At 41.2% G+C, this 17,467-nt stretch overlaps 1 protein-coding gene across 6 annotated transcripts in view; it reads right to left on the bottom strand.

Annotated features, from left to right (window-relative positions):
- GULP1 (GULP PTB domain containing engulfment adaptor 1) overlaps positions 1-17,467 on the bottom strand; it is a 167,514-nt gene that overhangs the window by 24,500 nt on the left and 125,547 nt on the right. For 2 of the 6 annotated variants that reach the window (XM_026647632.1, XM_024201154.2), the window contains 2 exons: positions 4,782-5,006; positions 1,322-1,460 (listed from right to left, as the gene is read on the bottom strand). In XM_026647632.1, the coding sequence (XP_026503417.1) occupies positions 1,322-1,460; positions 4,782-5,006 (364 nt within the window). Of the gene's footprint in view, positions 1-1,321; positions 1,461-3,567; positions 5,007-17,467 lie in introns of those variants that run through there. The other 4 variants (XM_024201152.2, XM_024201155.2, XM_024201156.2 and 1 more) reach the window with 4 other exon arrangements.

The following is a 17,467-nucleotide window of genomic DNA, read 5'->3' as shown; positions in this document are numbered from 1 at the left end:
ACCTTTGGGCCTGATTCTACTTCCACTGAAATCAATGGGCTTTGCCACTGATCTAGATGAGACCAAGAAATGGATCTTCATGTGTACACTAGGTGGAAGATGTGCAGTGACACATTCTGTAAAGTCTGCAGATCAAATTGAACCTTGATTTGAGCTTCACTTCAGTGGACTTGTAGTTGGGCTGAATTGGGTACTCTACTTTCTTTAGTACATTCTGGGGTCAAATTCGGAGAGCTCAGCAACTCTCACGATTGGGCTTCTAGACCAGGGGTGGCCAACCTGTGCCTCAGAAGGAGCCAGAATTTACCAATGTGCATTGCCAAAGAGCCACAGTAACACGTCAGCAGCCCCCCGTCAGCTTCCTCCCCGCCTCCAGTGTCTCCCATCCGCCAGCAGCACCACCGATCAGCACCTAACCCTCCATCCCTGCGCCTCCTGCCCACCGTGATCAGCTGTTTTGTGGTGTGCAGGAAGCTTGGGGGGGGGGGGGAAGAGGAGGAGCAAGGGTGCAGCAGACTCAGGGGAAGGGGCGGGGGTCTTGGGGGAAGGGGTGGAGTGGGGACCGGGCCTGGGGCAGAGCCAGGGGTTGAGCAGTGAGCACCCTGTAGCCCACTGGAAAATTGGCGCCTATAGCTCCAGCCCCGGAGTTGGCGCCTATGCAAGGAGCCACATAGTAACCTCTGAAGAGCTGCATCTGGCTCCGGAGCCACAGGTTGGCCACCCCTGTTCTAGACCATGCCAGGCAATAAAATGTAATATTCCTCCATCATGGTGAAATGCTGGAAGCAGAACACACTACTTTCATACTGAGATTCTGAGCTTTTATCCTTGTTTCTCATGGATGACATGAAAAGTTACACGAACACTATTACCCCAATAAACTCTGAATACTCAGCTGTGAATCCAACTCTCCCTTCTATACCATCACCACTCTTCCCCCCGCCCCCTCCCCACCAAATGGAGGTTTACAAAAAATATTAATGTTGCGAGCAGCAGTAAAGAAAATGTAACTGGAAGTCAAAATACTTCCTGGGTTAACTTAAAAAAAAAACCATACTGTAAAAAGTAAGGAAGTTTTAATTCCCAACCGTCAAATTGTGAATATGATAGTTTAATTAATTCAATGAATTTATTCATTATTTAACTTGGCAGGAACTGCAAAGAATTTGGGTCAGATGGTATAAAAATGAAATGGCATTATCAGACATGTGACTAACAAAAACAGTAAATGGCTTGTCACGAAAATGTCAGTAAACCATTTTAGATGCTTTATTAAAAAAACAATATATGAAAAAATTAGGTCAGTTGTTACAAAACTTACTGATCTCTGCAGATCTACTGGGTACTGGAGGAGGCTGTGTGCCATTGCGAGTAGGTGTTGATGACTGAGGGGATATGGGAGAAAAGGGAACCATATCAAAGATGTCAGTAGAGGGTGATTTAGGTGTCACACTGCCTGCCTACAATAAGGACAATAAATATTAGGGTAATATTTCACATGAAAAATCACAATACTGAACTTTTCAGCATGCAGATAAGAGCTACAGTATCAAAAATAACAGCATGCAAAAACCAGCTCCTGACACCAAGCAAATGGCATTCACAACAAAGAGTTTATGGGACATGCTAAAACCCGAATAGCATTGTAAATTTCACATTTTCAGTAAATCTGAGATAGCCAGAAATAAATGACATTTAGACCTGAAAGAGCTGGAAAGAAATAACTCTAAATTAATAAGAATTTGAATAGAGGTATTATTCCCAAGACCCATTTAAGATAACGGGGCAACAGCAATAGGCTATACATTTGAATGTACAGAAATAGTGCCTGAAATTAAAAGATATAATTCCAATATTTTTTTCTTTACTAATTTCTCCTTATATAACATGAGTATTTATTTGACAACCTATGAGAGCTGCTGTCCTCAATGCGTGGAATGTATTTTGTGATAAGCAATAACCTGGACATCTAACACACTGACAACATGTAATATTAAAATCCCAAATAAAAAAAATGTATCCTTGAATGGGGAGCAGAAAATATTTCATTATGAAAGCCCAGGACTTTTTAGCAGACTTCAACAAATACTGGATAAGCAAATAAGTTACCATGGTTCCAAAGTCACATTAAAATAAAAACATTAATCACAGCTCATACAGCAGTTCTACCATCGCTCCCAGGACATAGAATACAGCGCAATCAAGTCAATACAGAACAGACACTAAAAACAGCTTAAAAATTCAGAATGACAAACCAAACTAAGGCAAAATATATTCCACTGATATGGGACACACATATGCAAGTTCAGTTTTACTCACATTATAGAAAATAAGCTTCTGGAAACTAGAAATACTATAATGCCAGATAAAACATGTCCTATTTCCTAATTAACTTGGCAAAATAATTCACAATTTGGTCAAAATGCTGACACGAAAGAGGTTGTAACCACAGGATTAAGACAGACTGATTTAGTCAGATTATCTCAATGCTACAACCTGTGTGATAAGCAGCCTTTACAGATGCTGGCTCATGGGCGTTCCACAGCCCTCTTGGGCCATGCAGCTGTAATAGGAATGTTGGAAAGGTATTTTCCTTTCTTTAGTAGTTTCTATGTAGCTCAAACTGTCCCTTCACAGAGATGCAGTCACAGACAGTTCCATTCCAGAAAAGAAGGGCAGAGCTGGAGATCAGAATGCGATTCCTTAGCAGCACATTCACTCTGTGCGGGATCAAATAAAACCTTCTACCCATATAACTAGGTTACTATTATTATTTTAACATAAAGTCCATATACAGGCCAGAACCAGCCTTCTCTGCTTCTTGAGGCTACACAAATATTTCCTTCATCCACAGCATTCTCTCATTCAGCATCACTCCAGGAGGTGGTGGGGAAGAAGGGGAGATAGAGCAGAGACAGGCTCTGGATAAGAACTCACTGGAGGCAGAAATCTCATTTTCAGTACTTCTTCCTCTCTCACTGAGACGCTCCTCTACTCCCCAGTGGGCAGGGTTTTTTTAAAGTGTTGTTTTTTGCAAAAAGCTAACCTGTTTCTTGAATATGTTGACTCTCGGACTTCTACAGACTGTATTGCTTGGAAAGATTAGATCTATATCTATATCTATAGATATAATCTGTATAATATATAAAGCTTGGGCTGGAGAGAGTCAAAGTATTTATTTCCTGTATATTCATCTATATAGTCTTTATTCAATAGCCTTTTGTGGTATTATTTTCTCAAAGCCACATAATTTCCAGCTCATGAATTTGGAATTTATATTTTATTTACATATTGTGGGATCTGGACATACTCAGCCCCTCTGAGAATTGGGCCATTTTTATTTATATGTATTGACATGCCTAATTTAAGGGTTCCACGTATAAAAATTTTGGCTTGTTTTTTTACTTCATTCTATTTAAAATAAATAATTCTCATGCATGTTTGTGGTAAGATTAGAGTTCAACTTCTTTTTAAAAAAATGATTAAATTATATGGGACTTTTCACACACACACACACACGCACGCACACACTCTTGTTGACATCAAGAGGCATTAGCACATGCACTTCAGAGACAGCCTATGGCCCAATAGTTCTTGAGAGAATATTGTTTATGTGCAATAGACCTTTGTTAATCTGCACACGGAACTCCCATTAATGTCATGGGAATTCTGTGTGTAATTTGCAGGCTGTGTAACACAAACAACAGTAATCAAAAAGTGGGCAGATCTCACACTCCTCATGCAAACAGAACTCCTACTGACGGGAGAGGCGGTTTGTCTGCATCAGGAGCATGATATCAGGCCTTGCATGTATTTATGAGCCATAAACTACCCTAGATTCACATGCAGATTTCCCACTGATGTTCATGGAAGATCTTTGCATGAATTGTGGCCAGATTATAACTGAGAATTGAAGGTTATAAATAGCTCTGCAGAAGCTAGATAGATACGTAAACAATATTAAAGGTCAGTCTTAAATGAGTCTTTTTGATAAAAGCTTTTCATTCATATTTTGCTGTTCAATATTCCAATTTCTTGTCACATTCATTGGGTATTTTGATACCATTAATAAATTTGATCATTAGTGGTTAATTCAAAAAATAAAGGTATACTATTAAAATCTGGATGAACATGAGAAGCATTTTTATTCAGTAAACACATGCAGAAAGCCATGATAATGTTTGCCAAATACAGCCAAATGTCATTTGCAAATGGAAAAAGGTTGTGAGTATTGACAAATTGTTATGAGAAGGCAGTCAATATGCATGTTACAGATCATTTTAGAATAAAATAATTTGCAGCCTTCATTTTGCACAGAGTTCATATAAACTATAGTAAAACAAATATAATGGCGGATTGCTCTTCTGGCTAATCAATACTTTCTCACTTACCCAAGTTCTCTTTCTAATGAAAAAATTAAAGCCCTCCAAATCAGACTTTTGGGACACTGTCTTGAATAATGTAAATACCTATTATTAGTATAATTACTCTACCAAAATAGCAAACTAGTCCAATAAATATAGCACATACAGGTAAACCATTAGAATGTAAAGAAAAAGAAATGTTAAAAAGTTGGGAAAATAAGGTATTATCTTAAGGATATGATGCAGGCACTATAGAACATCTCAAAAGTCTCCATATTTTAACAGTACCCAGAAAAAACCTACAATACATCTGATCTGTCCTTTAACCACTGTACAAAATGTATATTTTAATACAATCAACACACAACAGAGAACATAGGAAAATAGAAAAAAAAAGTTTTTGCACAACAGGATTACACGAGGTCTTGGGATGCTGTATTCACTGACTGGCTTTGGAAGACCACTTTTTGAAGGTGGTGGTGTTAATAGTCCAGATGATAGTCTGGAGTCAGGAGAGCTCATAGGAGTAAGTGTAATGGAAGAGATATCTAAACAAGGAGTTGAATCCTCATTATTACACCAGAAAAAGGTGGAGGGTCTTTGAAATATATGTTGATCATTATCAGACTTTATGTGCAGCAGCTGTAAAGGAATCACAGAAAGAGAAAATATTCTAAGGAATAGAAAGTGGTAACATAAGGGAAAGAAAAAATGCACATTTTATATTTTAAAAATTTGTTTTCAAATTGCTGTTCAACAGAATGCTAAAGAATTTTTTTGTAAATGAAAAAAGAACCTTAAAACCCCATAGTCATAAAAAGTATTCCAGTATTGGTGGGAACAAATAAGATATTAAAAATTTAATCAAAATACAATGAATACATTTTCAAATGTGGGCACAATGGGTTGCACCCACAAAAATCTGCATGCAACAACATATCTACAAAACCCCGTATTTGCACATGCAAAACAGTAGTTAGGCACATAATTAGGGAGGAAAGTTGTTGTGGTTAAAGTACAGGCCAGAATCTGGTTCACTGTTATGTTAATATACAGTTTCATTGACCATTTCTTTTTACCCCCAAAATAAAAAATAATTCATATAATAAAATCCTCATATAATAAAAAAAAGCCTGCTATGTAGGTAGTTTACGGGATTTCTTTTATTTTGAATAGGAAGATTATATTGGCTCCTTTGGTTACTCAGCTATAGAATATGAAAACTGTACAGTTCCTGCACAGAAATATATATCCTTATGACATTTTTGGTACAACAGCAACTAATGCACTTTTGAGTTGAAATGAGATGCTTTTTACTAGATAATTCAAACAGTGTCTAAGATCTTCTATCACAAAGGCTCAAGTCCTCTTTCCCCTAGCACAGGTAAACAGGGTTCATGACACAGTGGAACGGCTGTGGTTTTGCTGAGTGGGGAGCCACTTGCACGTGAACAATCTAGCATTCTGGGGACTTTTGGCACAGCAGTTCTTTCCAGTTGAAGAGGGGTGAAGCATGAAGTTTCTACCAACCCTCAAGTCCTCCCCACACAACGGGATATGGGGCGCAATGGCCAGAATAGCTACTGCAGCCTTTAAGTAGCATCACTGGGACTGGTCCTCGTCTGCTCTGTGAGGTGGGGAGAGGATTCCTTCCCTCCCCGCGGCCGCCCCCCAAACACACAGTCAGCAGGGAATCATGTCTTATATGTGGTGGGCGCTAAGATGTGTACTTATTCTCATCACCCAAATGTCTGACAGTAAAACCTTACTTCCCCGATTTTATTTCCTTTCGTTTTTAACTTGTTACTTCCTTTTGCTTCCTGTATCTATTTGAATTTTAGGATTTAAAAGAAGCTGTTTTAAAATTATCCTAGTAAGGTGTTTTCATTTATAATTCTATAGGCTTATCATTTCAAAAACAAAACACACAAGCATTATTTGAAAAGTAAGTGGAAAGGTTTTGTTTGATTTTCCCTGCCACGTCCTGAGCTGAGGTCAAGGTTCTGTGTTTCTCATGAAAGAAATGATGGCATTAAAAACAACTCAATCAGACCAGGGAGTTGACTCTATCCCCTGCTTTAAGTGTTTGTGATGTCATCATTCCCTCGGCCCCACCCCGACCCTCATCCCCATTATAGACACTGAGCCTTGAACACAGGTCCTGGAAAATGAGGGCAAAGTTCACAAATATTTGGTTGGAAATGTGTCTAACCAGGGACTCTTTGGGGCCAAATCTTGATTCTTGCCCCAAAGCCTGAGAAAAACATCTTTGCACAAGTGAAATATGAAGCTGCATATAAAAAGAATCCCCCTTCAATCCTGCAAAAAGGGACTTACTTCTTGAACAGCCAGTACTCCTTGGCAAGGCCAAGGGGAGTGGGGACTGAAGATGGTGGATCTATGCTGTGAATACTTTGTCCATGTCACTTTCTGGTTTGACCACAATGACTCCACTCTGCGGGCCTGACAGAGAAGGTTGCAAAGTTCACCTTGCATGGCTTCTTCATACACTGATCCTGCTGTACAACTGAAATTTGGCATTATCATTGCTTTTTGAGTCTTGCATACCCACAGGTGGATCAAGACTTGGCCCTGAAATAATAAAGACCTTAAACTGTTCTTTCATGGTTATTCAGGAAACATTTCACTTTCTTTTCAAGTGCCTCAATTTTTCTTGTTTTCTTTATGGTCAAAGCCATGTTAAGGACACAACTTGGCAACTTTAACAGCAAAGCGGTTTTTAAATTACAAGAGCACTAAATGTAAAATCTACACTGCAAGTGTATCCACTCAATGTTTGTAACTGAAAACAGCAAAAACTCGTTTTCTTATATTACAACGTGCAAACACATATTTGCTTCCAGGCTGAAACTTTATGTTCCAAGCCATACAAAACGTAAATATTCAAATAAAATAAAATAAATAAATAAATAAGTAAATAAGAAAACAAGATTTACATCATTTTGGTAGAATTTTGAAGAACAACATCACTAGGCTATGTCTACAGTAATGGTACTGGTGCACAGTCTTCCTACTGTTCAAAGATCATAGAGTTTGTTAACGTTACATATTACCAGTTATTACATTTATATATTATGCGATACTAGATTTGAATAGACTTAAGCAAGCAAAATACTGTCTAAAATACAAAACAACCGAGAAGGATTATTCAATCATCAGAGTCACCATTTAGGTCCTACAAAGTAACCAAGCCAATCCCCCAAAGTGTGATCAAACGTATAGTAAGTACAATGTACTATGTACACCCTATACCCACCCCTTTCATTTGATTCTGGTCAACTCAGTACAGTAACTCCTCACTTAAAGTCGTCCCGATTAACGTCGTTTCGATGTTACGTTGCTGAACAATTAGGGAACATGCTCGTTTCAAGTTGTGCAATGCTCCCTTCCAATGTCGTTTGGCAGCCGCCTGCTTTGTCTACTGCTTTCAAGAAGAGCAGCCCGTTGTAGCTAGCTGGTGAGGACTTGGAACCAGGGTGGTCTGGCAGCCCCCCTATCAGCTCCCCGCTCCCCTAAGTTCCCTGTACAGCAGCTGCCTGCAGTTCAGCTGTCCCTCCCCCCACTGCCATGTGCTGCTCCTGCCCTCTGCCTTGGAGCTGCTCCCCGAGACTCCTGCTTGCCGTGGGGGGGGGCGTGCAGGAGGAAGAGGGGGGCTAATGTCAGGGTGTCCCCCTCCCGCCTGCCCCTGCACCCTGCTTACCCCATCTTCCATAGAGCAGGGGGGACACACCAGGGCTCAGGACGGAGGGAGCTTGCAGCAGCTGCAGTCTCAGCAAGCTGATCTAATTAACAAGGCAGTGTACTTAAAGGGGAAATGTGCATCTCTCTCTCTCACACATATGGTGTGTGTCTCTGTCTGGGTTGTCTCCCCTCCCTCCATTCCTGCTGCCTTGTAGAGTGAGAGCGTTAACCCTTGAGGGCTCAGCCAATTGCTAGTTCATCATTTAGCAGTAAGGGAAATATCCCACCCTCTGACTCCTCCACCTCAACCAAGCTTCACAATCTTCATCACTGTGTACCAGTATTAAATCATTTGTTTAAAACTTATACTGTGTGTGCATATATATATATAATATAGTATTTTGTCTGGTGAAAAAAATTTCCCTGGAACCTAACACCCTCATTTACATTAATTCTTATGGGGAAATTGGATTCGCTTAACATTGTTTCGCTTAAAATCACATTTTTCAGGAACATAACTACAACGTTAAGTGAGGAGTTACTGTATAGCAGTATAGCTGTGCTCTATGCCAAATAAAAATCCTGAGTGATGAGACTGGAATCAACTTATGGATTTCATTTTGTTTTGTGAGTAATTTGTAATTGTACACCTGCACTGCGATTTGAACCTCCATTTTGTGTGTTACCCTACATTTTGTCCAGTGTTGAGAGCATAAACTGATGTGCTGTATAACACGGCTATTTTTCATCTTCTGGAGACCTAACACAGGAAGAGTCACCCAGAGGCTTCCAAGGATTACTGTCTTGCTCATGATTAAGGCTTCCGTGACTTTCCGTGACCTCTGTGACTTCTGCAGCTGCTGGTGCTGGCTCAGGGGATGCCTGAGCCGGGCAGCCACAGGGCCACCTGCAGCAGTTTGGGAGGGGGGTCAGGGCTAGGAACAGGGGGTTGGGGGCATGATTACCTCGGGGTGGGAGGCTCCCCAGCTCCCATGGCCCTGCAACTCCTAGGCAGTGGAGGGGCCACGGGGGGGACGGGGACTCCACGCCGCACACTGCCCCTGCCTGCAGGCCGCACCCACGCAGCTCCCATGGGCTGTGGTTCCTGGCCAATGGGAGCTGCTGCAGCCGGTGCTTGTGGTTGGAGCACTGCGCTGAGCCCCCTGACCCCCTCCGCTGCCTAGGAGCTGCAGGGATGCGGAGCCGGGTAGGGAGCCCCTGCCAGCCCCGCCAACCCTCCCCGCCCCTCACAGCAAAAGCAGGGGTCCTGGCCACATGCCACATCCCGGCCCACCCCCAACAACAGTGGGGGTCCCGGGCTGCGCTGCCCACCCCCTCCCCACCAGCAGGGTCTCCTGGGTTACCTCCCCCAGCACCCGTGGTGCCCCCAGACTGCCCCCCCAAGCACCCGCAGCGCAGACCCCCACCCAAGTTTTAGTCACGGCGGGTATTATTAGTAACAGTCATGGACAGATTATGGGCTGTGAATTTTTGTTTACTGCCCGTGACCTGTCCATGACTTTTATTAAAAATACCTGTGATTAAAACGTAGCCTTACTCATGACTCTTGTCTGCTTTACCACCATCTGTGACGGGAGAATGGAAAATCCTCACCAGAAGATGAAGAAGAAGAAAAGGTGTGTGACAGTCCTCACTTGGGGTCTGTTTGGGGAGCATGGTCTACTGGTCAGGACCGCAACTTCTGACTACCAAGAGGATTGTGGGGAGGGAAGCCCTGACCCTCCCACTCCATCAGGCTCTGACCCAGGGCTCTTTGGGCTACCAGTAGTCTGGCAACCAAGGCTGCCCTCCCTGGGACTCTCTCTCTTGTCTCCCCCCTCCCCCTCCCCTGGGTCAGCTAAGTCCAAGAATCATAGAAGATTAGGGTTGGAAGAGACCTCAGGAGGTCATCTAGTCCAACCCCCTGCTCGAAGCAGGACCAACACCAACTAAATCATCCCAGCCAGGGCTCTGTCAAGCTGGGCCTTAAAAACCTCTAAGGATGGAGATTTCACCACTTCCCTAGGTAACCCATTGCAGTGCTTCACCACCCTCCTAGTAAAATAGTTTTTCCTAATATTCAACCTAGACCTCCCCACACTGCAACTTGAGACCATTGCTCCTTGTTCTGTCATCTGCCACCACTGAGAACCGCCAAGCTCTATCCTCTTTGGAACCCCCCTTCAGGTAGTTGAAGGCTGCTATCAAATCCCCCCTCACTCTTCTCTTCTGCAGACTAAATAAGTCCAGGTCTCTCAGCCTCTCCTCATAAGTCATGTGCTCCATCCCCCTAATCGCTGGACTCTCTCCAATTTGTCCACACCCTTTCTGTAGTGGGCCCCCCAAAACTGGATGCAATACTCCAGATGTGGCCTCACCAGTGTCAAATAGAGGGGAATAATCATTTCCCTCGATCTGCTGGCAATGCTCCTATTAATGCAGCCCAATATGCCATTAGCCTTCTTGGCAACAAGGGCACACTGTTGAATCATATCCAGCTTTTCATCTACTGTAATCCCCAGTTCCTTTTCTGCAGAACTGCCACTTAGCCAGTCGGTCCCCAGCCGGTAGCAGTGCATGGGATTCTTCCGTCCTAAGTGCAGGACTCTGCACTTGTCCTTGTTGAACCTCATCAGATTTCTTTTGGCCCAATCCTCCAATTTGTCTAGGTCACTCTGGACCCTATTCCTACCCTTCAGTGTATCTACCTCTCCCTGCAGCTTAGTGTCATCCACGAACTTGCTGAGGGTGCAATCCATCCCATCATCAAGAACATTAATGAAGATGTTGAACAAAACTGGCCCCAGGATAGACCCCTGGGGCACTCCGCTTGATACCGGCTGCAAACTAGACATCGAGCTGTTGATCACTACCCATTGAGCCCGACAATCTAGCCAGCTTTCTATCCACCTTATAGTCCATTCATCCAATACTTGCTTTTTTAACACAATAAGTAAGAGGGGGTTACCAATGTCCAAGGTCCACAGGATACTTCCCTTTCTGTTTGTCTCTGGGGTGGGTCTTCCCTTCCCTCAGGGAGGGCCCCTTTGGGCAGCTGTGTCAGTGCCTTAGGTTTCCCTCTGCTCTGCGCTGCTGGAGCTGCAAATCTGCTCACCTCCAGCTCTGCCACTCAAATGAGCTAATTCCTTGTCTTTTAATTTCTCCATCAGATGGAGCATTTGCTGCAGTTGTGGCGGGGCTGGCTGAGCCCAAAATAATCCCTTAACCCCATGATGCCCAGTGTGGGGTTTGTACAGCCCATCACAAGGTGCTACAGATCGCTTTTAAAAAAGAGAGGTGCCCAGAACATCCATGGACACTGTCTTCTCGCTTCAGCTCACTTTGAAACTCTTAGCCAGGGCCAGTGCTGTAACAGGTGTGCATTTACAGGGGCAGATTTAAGGGTTAGAGCAAGGTCAGCCAATATGCAGCATGAGACCCAAAGGTCACATCACCTTAGGCTTTTTAAAGATAAAAAGTTAAAAGAAAAACATGAAACAAAAATCACAAGCCTAAACAAAAATGGAATCTCACCCAAATTGTATTGGCTCGCATGCTGCCAACTACTGAAATCTATCATCACGGCAACACTTTTTCTTGGCAAATTGTTCAATAATGATGTCGAGCTCCATCCTTGCTGTCTTGTCTTCCTCAATTGCAAGGAAAGCAAGGTCACTGAGCTGTGTCCATTTTCCACTTCTGGTAAAACATCATCGAGAGAACTTGACACTATGAAACTCAAGTAGCTCTGGATTGCAAGTGACAAACTGAACACCTCTGTGTCCTCTGTAAAATAATAAAGCCTGAAAGACACAATCTCCTGAATCAAGTCTGAAGAAAATTATGAGTATTTTCCCATGAATTTAAGAACTTCTTCCGTTGACTTTTCTAAAGTTATATTTTGAAGTTGCTTGGGATGGAGGAAACCAAACAGCGTAGCTACCTCTTGAAATCCTTCACATTGAGATTTTAGTTCCCTGTTTCGTCTAAAACCTCAAAATATCTCCTTCAATGGTTATCCTTTGCTTCAAAGACAGAATTGTGTGCAAATTCATCATGTGTGGCGTTCATGTCTCTTCCTGTGGCTTGGATAGTTTTCATTTTCAAAACCCATTGATTCCCACCTGTTCTGAGATTCTTTTACAATTTCCTTGTACTTTTCTTCAGATCAGTTTGCTGAGCTCATTCACTGTGCTCTCAAATGTCCTGGCACAGATTAATTTTCTTTAACTGAAGGATTCCGGAGGCTGCAGCCATGATTACCGAGATCCTATGCCACCATAACAGATTGAGGTAGAACATCCAGGCCATGAAAGACAAGTTGTTTTTTACTCTTGATGTGTGTCCTCACTGCTCCTGCATTCAGCAACAGTTTCAACTTATAGGCATTCAATTGTATTCTGAAAATTTACTCTCATTGCCTCATTGGCTTTCATTTGAGCTGCCCATCTAGTATTGCAGATTGTCTTTAAATGTAAAGATCTCCTTCATTCTTCAGAAGCCTGTTCAATTTCATGTGCTGCATCTATCCTGCCAACTTCTTCAGGGGTCTGAAGCGCATCATCAAGTTCCTCTTCCCTTTGCAAAACTTTACTGTTTCAAGGAAAAGTATGAAAGTAATGATTATTTTGGACTTAATCATTAGTTTTCCCTATTGATGGTTAGAGTCTGCAAAATATTTATATATTTCCTGCAAAGTTCAGAAGAAAACCTTCAGATCTGGACTGGCCTTATCTTCAGCAGCATGCACCAAAAGTAGGTTCATTTGATGTACTGAGCAATCAATGTATGATGCATACACTTTGTCTCCTCTGCCTGACAGATATTCTCTCATTTTTTTGCTTACAGTCCTCCACAAGCTCTGGCCATAACACTGGCCCCACCATATCCCTGTCCAGACATGTATTTGGGGTCTAATCCATACTTGCAGAATACAATATTAGATAACTGGTCACACAAGGAGGCAGCATCTGCCTCACTTGCTGCATAAGGTTACAAAGCTTACAAAATGCTCTTTAATACCTACTTTTCCTTCAAAATGATCAATATTAACAAACAGAAGCAAAATAGTCATCAGATCAACATGGCTAATATTCACAGCTAACAGCTTATCTTTTTTGCAGCTATTAAGTATGCACCTCCTGGCTTCTGATGCTAAAAGACAAGTTCATCAGTAATTGTCTTGTTTAAGTATTTGATTTCCCTTAGTGTCACTGATATGTTGGGCAAAAGTGATAGTGTGCCTTGCAAGTAGCGTAATGATGCTCAACTAAATACCACCATTGTTGCTCTCCAGCACTTCACAGTAGCCATGAAGGGGAGACCTAAACTAGCTAAAGTTCTGACAGCATCAAACAATATTTTTAGTACTTCTTGCCATTTCCTATTATGTTCAGATGCTTGTTTATCAAGACATGCATTGATACTATATTCCTTCGTGAACTGCAGAGCTGCCACATGTGACTACACATGTTGTTTGCTTCTGCCATGAACAGACATTGACTTTAGAGTATTCTTTCAATCACTGTTAACCATGCCGATTTTCGAACATCTGTATCCTTGAACAACCAACGAATGTGACAGTATGCATAATCTGAAAGAGATGAGTATACTAGCCACTTGACATGCAAATCTTCAACACGGTGCATTTTTCATTCTGTAAAATGAAGATGAAAAATGGTGGCCTATATGACAAAAAGGAAACTGTCCATATGGCATATCATTCTCAGTGGACTGGTAAGGACAATCTATACAATCTATGCGCAACAGCTCAGATGATAAAACAATCTTGAAAGTGACTTATTAGATGGGAATGTCAAACCTATTTCAGCAGGAAGTCTGTTTTGACCTGCTTCATTGTTGACCTGCTTGTCTACAGTGTCTTTGGGCTTTTGGGTTTTCTATCATCTTTGGGATCTTTGGCTTTGTAGCTCATCTGCAGGTCTTCAGCTGTGTTTGTTTCAAGCAAAGTTTCTCTGGAAATAGCATCAGCTACTACTACAGGTGCAACTTCAATGGTGCTTCACAAATTGTTTCCTGATTTAAACTTTGACACGACAGATTCATGTTTGTTGAACTGAGATGCAGTTCTTGACTTTATATTTCAGATTGCAGGAGTTGTTCATGAAGTTTACAAAATGATAGTGCCTGCTGCTCAGCATCTTTGGAAACAGTTTATAACAAATCTCCTCTTCTTTTCATTTGCTGAAGCCAGACTTTTATTTGTATTTCCGGTTGTCATTGTCAGGTATCTTCCACTATGAGAATAACTACATTGGAAATATAGGCCTAAATAAAGTGTATTTTTGTGCTGCTTAATTTGTCCTTCAGTTGTGAATTCCCTTCAAAAATGTTGATTTTCTGTGCAGAATCTAGCAGAGAGAGAGAGAGAGAGACAGACAGAGAGCGAGAGAGAACTAAAGTGGGGCTGGCTGGGGAGAGTCCTGAACAGGCCTTTTTGTTTACACTAAACAAAGGTAAGGTCATGCCAGGAATCAGCAGACACCTGTGATGCAGTGAGATCCAAAGGCGCACACATCTTTTCTGTCTGTTTTTCTCTCTCTGACACTATTTTCCACTTTGGTTGGTATCTTCCTCTACTCCTCTGTTGGTTTAGTCTTTTACTACTTCCCTTGCATTGCTCTTCTCTCGCACACTGCCCTCCTTCCTGACTGTTCCCTGTTACTTATTCTTATTGCTCTTCTCTCACACACTGCCCTCCTTCCTGACTGTTCCCTGTTATTTATTCTCATCAAGGGGGTTCTGTGGCTGTCAAGGCATTTCCTTCAGTTTTCTTTTTTCTGATTCTGGAATTCTGGTTACTCAGATCCTGTAATGCTTGCAGATGCTCCAGGAATGTCTTGAAAAAATATCCAACATTTGAAAAAAATAAATCCTTCTCGTCTCTAGATCAAGGCCTGTTTGGCTGGTCTGGCGAGATGTTCCTTAGCAGTCACCCAGGGCTTGGTATACAACTTCCTATGGAAACAGATAGAGTCAACATGGTTGTGAATGACTACACTTTCAATCAATTGTATATCCCCATGAAGGCTGGTGGGTAGAGCTGATCCCCTTCTAGATTGCTTCAGGCAGCAACAGTGCAAAAAGGCACACCCAGATATTTTGAATAATGAAAATAGGTTTATTTAAAATAAATAGATGAACTCAGGGATCCACTGAGGTTGTGTGTGCAAGTTCTCTCAAAAGCAGTATCTAAACTCTTATTGTGATACAAACGTAAGCAGCACCACCATATGAAACCAATAAAGAGAAATTCAGATTGCCCCCACATAATCAAGACCAAATGGAAGAACGACCCGTGATTAATGTACTGCCAAACCACTAAAACACAGAGGAAAAGTAAACAGCACACACACAAGAGTAATGGAAACTTCAGCTGTATATCCAAGTGACTGACTGCATGAAACAGAGAAAAAAACACCAATAGCCAGCAGCAATACCCATGCCAACAGTTCAAATGCCACACAGGAGTATAGCTGTACAGAAACTCCGAGGGTCTATTCCCAACTAAGGAAACCACATCTTTCTAACCACGTTATAGTATTACTAATACTTCTCACAGACTTATTCAGGAAGTGGTAACAAATGTGTTAATCTATTTTGCATAAGACTTCTCCACTGACAGATATATATCATAGTGAGCAACTATTTAAGCTTTTATCATCACTATCAGCTTTGATAGATATAATTCTAAAATAAAATTTAAAATAATATTATGCAGAAACTGATTTAATTTTTTAGAAATGTACTGAATATAAATCGAAACAGTAAAAATAATAAAGTTACATAATCCGTAATGGACAAAACATGCATGCAAAAGACTTGCTACTTGATGGTTAACTTTCTCTTTTGTTCTTTTGCTGAACAATTTGACTGCATAATCAAAATTCCTTTTGGCTTTCTGCCTTGGTTCTCATTACTTTTAATGCCTTGGTGTATGAATGCAACTAGAGATATTTTATTTTGAAAGTTGTTTTCCCCTTTCCAATTCAAATTCACTTCAGGACACCATTGCATTATTAGGGTGTTAACTTGGATGGTATTGCAGTCGCCATAACCATGTATTGGTAGAGATGTTGATTAAATAAGTGACAGCAGAATTTCACACAAGGGAATCAGAGGTCATATATTCACTGCTAAAAGCTTAGGGCCAAATTAATGCCAGGTGTAAACAGGTGAAACTCCATTACTATCAGTGTTTTCCATCCATTTACACTCAGGATGAAATTGGGCTACATGTAAATTTGAAAAATTAAAATATTTAGAATTTACAGCTCTGTAAAATCCTAGGCCAAAAGAAGTAGCCTTTAAAAATATAATTTTGAAAAAATCTTTGTCATGCAACACAGTTCTTTCTCAGTCATACTCCGCTGGACTGAAAAGCAGTATCCGAGCTGTATAACTTCAGAGCTGCTCTATTTAAGTCCCTCAGACAAGCCTCTTTAAAGCCCCAAGGAAGCTCCATGCTGAAATAATGCTCCAAATATGATAATGAATCTGCAAAGTAATGTTTTAAGAATTCCTTTGAAAAGGTTACATAGTAATTTAGAACCTGTACATATGAAGTTCTCCCATTCCTAGTTACACTTTTATTTATATATTTATACAAATTTCTTACAAATTGGTGTTCCATCTCAGAACAACACATGATCTCAGATTTCTTAATAATGTGCATTATCAAAAGGACACAATGTCGTGTGTGCCAGGAACTTCCAGTGAAATGCAATAAATGCATGACATTATTACATGGTATGCATTCTATTAGCATTTGCCATTACTGCAAGTTATGTGGCTGTCAGGTTCCATGTCGTTTCAGTGGGTTACCTATATCAGCAGAGCATATGCTGTGTAATTACAATACCTAGTTCTTATATAGCGCTTTCCATCAGTAGGTCTCAAAGCACTTTATAAAGGAAGTCAAAAGCATTATAAATCCATCCAATCACTTACCGAAACTCACTAGATCAGTGGTTCTCAACCTATTGACCATATGTGTCTCGCAATGTGTTATGTGGGATGCATCCAATACTACCTGTATGGCCCTAAGAATGTCACATAGGCTGCCGCTCTGTGCTGACTGGGTCGCAAGTGGCCTGCGGGTCGCAGGTTGAGAACCACTCCACTAGATCATAGTTTGAGTTGACTGGATTGTTTAAGAAATAATGTGCCCATATCAAACTCCATTTTCTGCTGTTTTTCTACATTTCCGCTCTTTTAAATAAGTCCATTTAAAATGTATATTTTAGTTTCCAGTTGTTTAGTTTCCAGTTGTCTCCACTTAACTTGTCTCTATATAAATATAAAAAATATTTAGGGAAGTCTTGTTTCTATTTTTTTTATCATCAAATTAATGATTTTGCATTACATTTCACATGTCCATG

Source organism: Terrapene carolina, unplaced genomic scaffold, assembly GCF_002925995.2.
Source record: "Terrapene carolina triunguis isolate 2854851 unplaced genomic scaffold, T_m_triunguis-2.0 Scaffold62, whole genome shotgun sequence".
NCBI classification, from domain to species: Eukaryota; Metazoa; Chordata; order Testudines; family Emydidae; genus Terrapene; species Terrapene triunguis.
Note: the sequence above shows the minus strand (reverse complement) of the source record. Positions and strands in the feature narration are given on the sequence as shown.